General features: G+C 35.9%; 1 protein-coding gene across 2 annotated transcripts; it reads right to left on the bottom strand.

Annotated features, from left to right (window-relative positions):
* Positions 1-1,358: 1,358 nt before the first annotated feature.
* LOC145085946 (G2/mitotic-specific cyclin-2-like) lies at positions 1,359-4,740 on the bottom strand. Of its 2 annotated transcripts, XM_079023643.1 has the most exons (12): positions 4,498-4,739; positions 4,121-4,184; positions 3,858-3,999; positions 3,690-3,743; positions 3,529-3,604; positions 3,158-3,295; positions 2,953-3,066; positions 2,752-2,841; positions 2,444-2,665; positions 2,245-2,343; positions 1,868-2,046; positions 1,359-1,722 (listed from the first exon to the last, which is right to left on the bottom strand). In XM_079023643.1, the coding sequence occupies exons 2-12, from the start codon at positions 4,173-4,175 to the stop codon at positions 1,569-1,571; spliced, it is 1,323 nt and encodes a 440-aa protein (XP_078879769.1). In that variant the 5' UTR covers positions 4,176-4,184; positions 4,498-4,739; the 3' UTR covers positions 1,359-1,568. The 2 variants fall into 2 exon arrangements, with proteins under 2 accessions (XP_078879769.1, XP_078879770.1); XM_079023644.1 differs by lacking the exon at positions 2,752-2,841 and having other exon boundaries at positions 3,858-4,001; positions 4,120-4,184; positions 4,498-4,740.
* Between the last annotated feature and the right edge of the window lie 467 nt (positions 4,741-5,207).

Below are 5,207 nucleotides of genomic sequence, written 5' to 3'. Positions count from 1 at the left end.
GGATGCGCAATGACACTGGCCCGGGACTTGTGCAGCCCACAATTCCCGCTAACGCTACATTTGAGCTAAAGGGTCATATCTCTCTCAACTCAAGGAAATTTCTTTCTATGAAAAAGACCCTGAAGGTGAGCAAAGACCTCGGGGGGGTTCCTGAGGCACTAGGGTGTAATACCTTGGAGGGTTTCCATGGCATCCTAAGTTAATATCTCAGGGGGTTCCCGATGCATTGGGCTAAGACCATGTGGGGGTTCCCATGACACCCGAAGTAAAACCCCGAAGGGTTTCCAGGGCATCCTTATATGTTTGTATGTATGGTTTATATGGTAGTTGGGTTAAGACCATGTGGGGGTTCCTATGGCACCTGAATTAAGACCTTGGAGGGTTTCCACGACTTCCTTATATGTTTATATGCATGGCTTATGTGATTGATATGATTTATGTGATTATGTAGAGTATTCTCTGGGGAACTCACTAACTTTCGTGCTTACAGTTTTATTTATGGTTTTAGGTATCATTGGTTTGGAAAGAAAAAGTCCGACTTGATCGTAGCGCACACACCCGTGTTTTCCACAATGTGTGATTTTGGGAAGTACTCTAATAATTGTTTTTAATTACCAATTTTGTTGGAATGTTTGGATTAAACGATATTTGTGTTTTAACTATACTAAAAACAAAACTTTTACCCTTGATTTTTGGGTCATTACACCACCACACCCTACCATCCTTTCACCTCTCTCCTTTCCCTTCCACGTTCTCTTCAACGTCTTCTCCACCACCACCACCCAACCTATCATAACCCTTGCTGGAAAATTGATACTAGAAACCAAAATCGTAGAACCAGGAAGTTCTAAAATAAAAATGCAAACCAAAACCTAAAACATATGTATACCAGGAAGTTGTAGCATTTCAAACATTCAGTTGGTTTAGCTCGGCTAGACTAATCAACCCAACTAATAAGAGTGTAATTTTGTTTTGATGAAAATTAAGAACAAAAGGTGTATCCAAGTTATGTTGTGGAAAGACGTTACATGCATGCATGAGGGAGGTTAACGGTGCGTGTCAAACGGTGTATGTGTGAGGGAATAAAAATGATGCTAATTTAGTTTGAAATAGGAACCAAACTTCCAACTATCAAAGGTGTGTGTCGAATTGGTAAACACAAACCTCTACAACCATAGTCAAAACGTGTCCCACAAATCCACACTCAATTCAGTTGGAAAATAAAAAGTTCCCAAAATAAATCTAGTGTTTCGATTATATTGACCTCACACCCGTCCGTGTCTGTTGCCTCCCTTCCATCCTTCCCTCAAACATTCAACTAGCCACAATAAAAAATGCAGTTCAAACAAAGAACAACATTAATAATAACATATACTTCTCGCATTAAAACAATACTTAGAAACATTGTAAACACAGATAGTTAAGAAATCATCAAACACAAATAGAACAAACGGGTCTAAATAGTTGTAGGAACTCCTAAAAAAACCTAAGAGCAACTATAAATTGCTCTGAATACATCAAAAACCTCAGTTTTTCTTTAACATCAACAAACTCCTAAATTTCCATAATCAATCCCAGAATCTTGGCTCCAACATGAAGTGAGCAGGAGACTGGGTTCGTGCCACATGGCCATATTTTGAAGTGCCATATTTCTTGAACACTGATAAAAGTTTCCCAGTGCCTGATTTTTGGTGTAAACTAACCATCATCTTCGAGCATTCCCTACATTAATATATAACTCATTTCGTTAATTTCCTTTCAAACAAAACAGGAGGAGAATCTTATGCTAATTTCCTGGAATTTTCCTTATAAAAAATGATAAAAATAGGAGCAGAAGTTGAAAAAAGGAGGGGAGAAAAGATCATACAAAAGTTGATGCTGAGAATAGTGTGAATGGAGTTGAGTTGTTTTTGTCCATTTCTTTGAGCCATTGAGAGTGCATTCTGCAGTGAAGACTGCAGCTGCTGCCAGTAAAGAAGGTGGGAATTTCACCATTTCATACTCCACAAGACACAGATCCATCAAATAGAATGCTAATGGCTCCAACTACATTCAAAAACACCACATACATCAGAAAAAAAAAATTAAAAACAAAAACAAAAACAAAAACCAAAATCAATGAAAAAGAACCTTTTTTTTTCCCAAAATCATTAATTCTTTCACAAAAGTATAAAGAAACTTGAAAATTGAATAGTGTATGTATGGAAGATTAACATTTCATGAACACAAAGAAGAAAAACAAACCTCTTTCTGAGATTGTGCAGCTTTGAGAAATCTTTTAGTGAACACATATGGAGTGGGAACCGAGAGATTGAACTGAAGGGTATTCACCATTACCTTCTCCTGTAATGTAAACATCAAACAAAAACAAATATCATAATTAAGGACTTTCTTTATATTTTATATAGCCTGTAACAGAAGGTAAATCACTAAATCTAATTACCATGTCAAGAACTTCTGATCTAGTGTAAGCCTTGTCTGAAATTACAATAAAGTCCTCAACAACAGGGACTGAGATTTCTTCATATTTGCATGCAAGAAGCATGGCTGTCACCCCAACAAGCTGCAGTTTCTTCCTTGACACGGTTTGACGTTCCAGGAATCGGTCAATGAGGTTGACCGTTAGATATAACGTCTCTTCCATCAGTTCAAATTTGTAATGAACCTGTTTTCATATTACTATTAGTATTTGCTCTCATTTTGCATTTGGTGTAAATAAATATAAGTAAATAGCTGTGTTAATGTTTTCACCTCAACTAGCCAATCGATGAGAATGCCTCTCATCCTGTCTGTTATGTCATGTTGTTGTGACATGTATGTTGGTGAAACACAAGTCAATACCTGCAATTTTGGTCAATCAGAAATGGGAATTCAAATACAAATCTTTCATCAATGAATACATAAAACAAGAATCATAATGACAAAAAAAGAATAAATAAATATTAAATATACCTCTTGTTTTCGGTAGTGGGCGAAAATTTCATCAATGTACTCAACCACAGCAAGGGGATTACCCTTATCAGCATTGTCAATGTCCAAAACTGGCTCCTCGTATACATCTTCATCCTGAAATAAGGATCCAATAATTTTAAGCTATTTTCAACTTTGAAGAAGAAAAGAACAAGAGGATTAGAAAAAAGATGAGAAATCAAATTACCATCTTGTCTATTTCATCCAGCATAGCTTCTGTATGTTGAACAAACATCGGTGCATTAAAATCATCTTCAACATCAATGATGTTCAAGTCTTCAGTGTCAATCTCATCAGGGATAATTTGGACTTTTGGCTTTTTACCCTGTCATCAATTGGAAGTTTATGTATACATTATAAAAACTTAGATATAACATAATACAAATCAAATAGGCCTCAAAGTCGCTCAAACTGTACTCAAACTCCTACAATCTTTTCAACCCATATGTTCAAATTTATGAAGTAAACTATGTTTTTATCATCCTAATTGAGAATGATCTATTTTGACACGCACCCTATTGACATTTTTACCCAGTCTTGTAGATAAAAAGTGCATACCTCAGGTAAGGGCAATGATGGTTTGCCAGTGGGCAAGGGAAGTGATGGTTTGGTTGTCGTTTGTGCACTAATTGTCCTGCAGAAACAGTAAAATTGGGAATGATGAGTGTTTTTGTTCACATTGTATCCACAAATTCAAGAAAAAAAGGTCTGTTACAGACCTAGTAATGGGTCGACGAACTGGAACAGGCTTCTTAGTAGCGATTGGTTTTTTTCTAGAAAGAAATAATAGAGAATATCATCAATATGTACTTGAGGAAAGAAAAGATCATTGTTCAGAAAGGCTAATGATGGATGAATAAGAAAGATACATGAGTTGATTTTATTACCCTGGTAATCCGTTAGCAGCATAGGGATATGCTGGTGGAGCTCTGATGATGTTCTTGTTGATATCACTCAATGCCCTCCTGTTTTGACCAAGTGGGGCCACTGGTTTCCCACATCCTGCCTTTAATCCCCCTCCTCCTCCTCCTGTAAAGCATCAAAGTTTTAGAGTTATAAGAATGTTTTCGTTATTCAGACATTTTATCAAACAGGTCGTCTACATTTACTGAAGAAAGAACTACTACTTGTGGATCTTTGTTTCAATTACCTTGTGGTCTTGTAGGGCGGATTACATCTGGAAGATTTTCATTTGTACCAGCCATATTCACAATCTACATAGAATCAAAAAGCCAAAAGAATCGAATTCAAAACCCTTTGAAAAAGTCCTAATAGAAAGTTAGAAGAACATACTGTAAAATACTTATCGATCTACATGAGCAAGAATTAAACGTTTCCATCAAAATCCAACGAATGATATTGAAAAGAAACAAACCCTGGAAAAATTGGGTATTTGAATTGCTTGAGAAATCTACAGATTTTTATGAAATCGCAAACTCACGAAAGTGAATATAATTACTCACGAAGAACATAACACAACGATCAAGAAACAAAATAAGGACAAAACCCAGACAATCAAGGACTCACCTACGATAAAGAACTTCAAATTCTTCAAAATTAGTCCAGCGACACAAAAAGAGAGAGATTAACAGAACAATTCCATGGATATGCGATCGAAGGGGTCGATGAAATAATCTTGAAGTCTCTCTCTGTCACTCTCTCTCTCTCTATCTCTAAAGATCGATGGTATTTGATTTTTGATCCGTCGTGTGATGAATGAAATAGAAAAGGGTTTTCAAGTTCAATATTTGGGTTCGAAATCGAATCGTAAAGAGCGGATTTATGTCCGGCTCTGTTCCCATAATCCTCTTTTGAAAGTAACGGCTAGTAAATTAGAGCCGTTGGATCGTTCATTGTGCCTTGATCTGTGTGGTTATGTTTCATAAAAGACCCTGAAGTTACAAGCGTTTTACCCTTTTGGCATAAAACGTAAACAAAATGACCTTTCTATCGGCCAACAAACTTTTTGCTCGCATTGAATTTGAAAGGGAACACCACCACCACCACATGATTATTTTATTTTCAGTCTTTTTTAATTTATATATAGTTTTAGAAATATTTATTTACATCAATATATTCATAAAGGATGTGTTTAACCTACTCGCCTTATAACATTGGTTACATTTTTCTATAATTGATAAAATGAAAAAATAGCCAAGAAATAAACTAAACTGTTAAATCCCTCTATTCAATTAAGATTATTTAGATATGTAAAGTATGTAAGTATAGCCAGATTG

This window comes from Lactuca serriola, chromosome 2 (assembly GCF_051521515.1).
Source record: "Lactuca serriola cultivar US96UC23 chromosome 2, Lser_US96UC23_V15, whole genome shotgun sequence".
Classification (NCBI taxonomy): domain Eukaryota; kingdom Viridiplantae; phylum Streptophyta; class Magnoliopsida; order Asterales; family Asteraceae; genus Lactuca; species Lactuca serriola.
Note: the sequence above shows the minus strand (reverse complement) of the source record. Positions and strands in the feature narration are given on the sequence as shown.

Bases quoted from the DNA above. Each gene is read 5' to 3' on its own strand.
- LOC145085946 (XM_079023643.1), bottom strand. From the start codon at position 4,175: ATGGCTGGTACAAATGAAAATCTTCCAGATGTAATCCGCCCTACAAGA. The intron at 3,744-3,857 runs GTAATAAAATCA...ATTTCTTTCTAG, and splicing joins GCTGCTAACGGATTACCAGG to AAAAAAACCAATCGCTACTA. The intron at 2,666-2,751 runs GTGAAAACATTA...ATATGAAAACAG, and splicing joins TCATCGATTGGCTAGTTGAG to GTTCATTACAAATTTGAACT.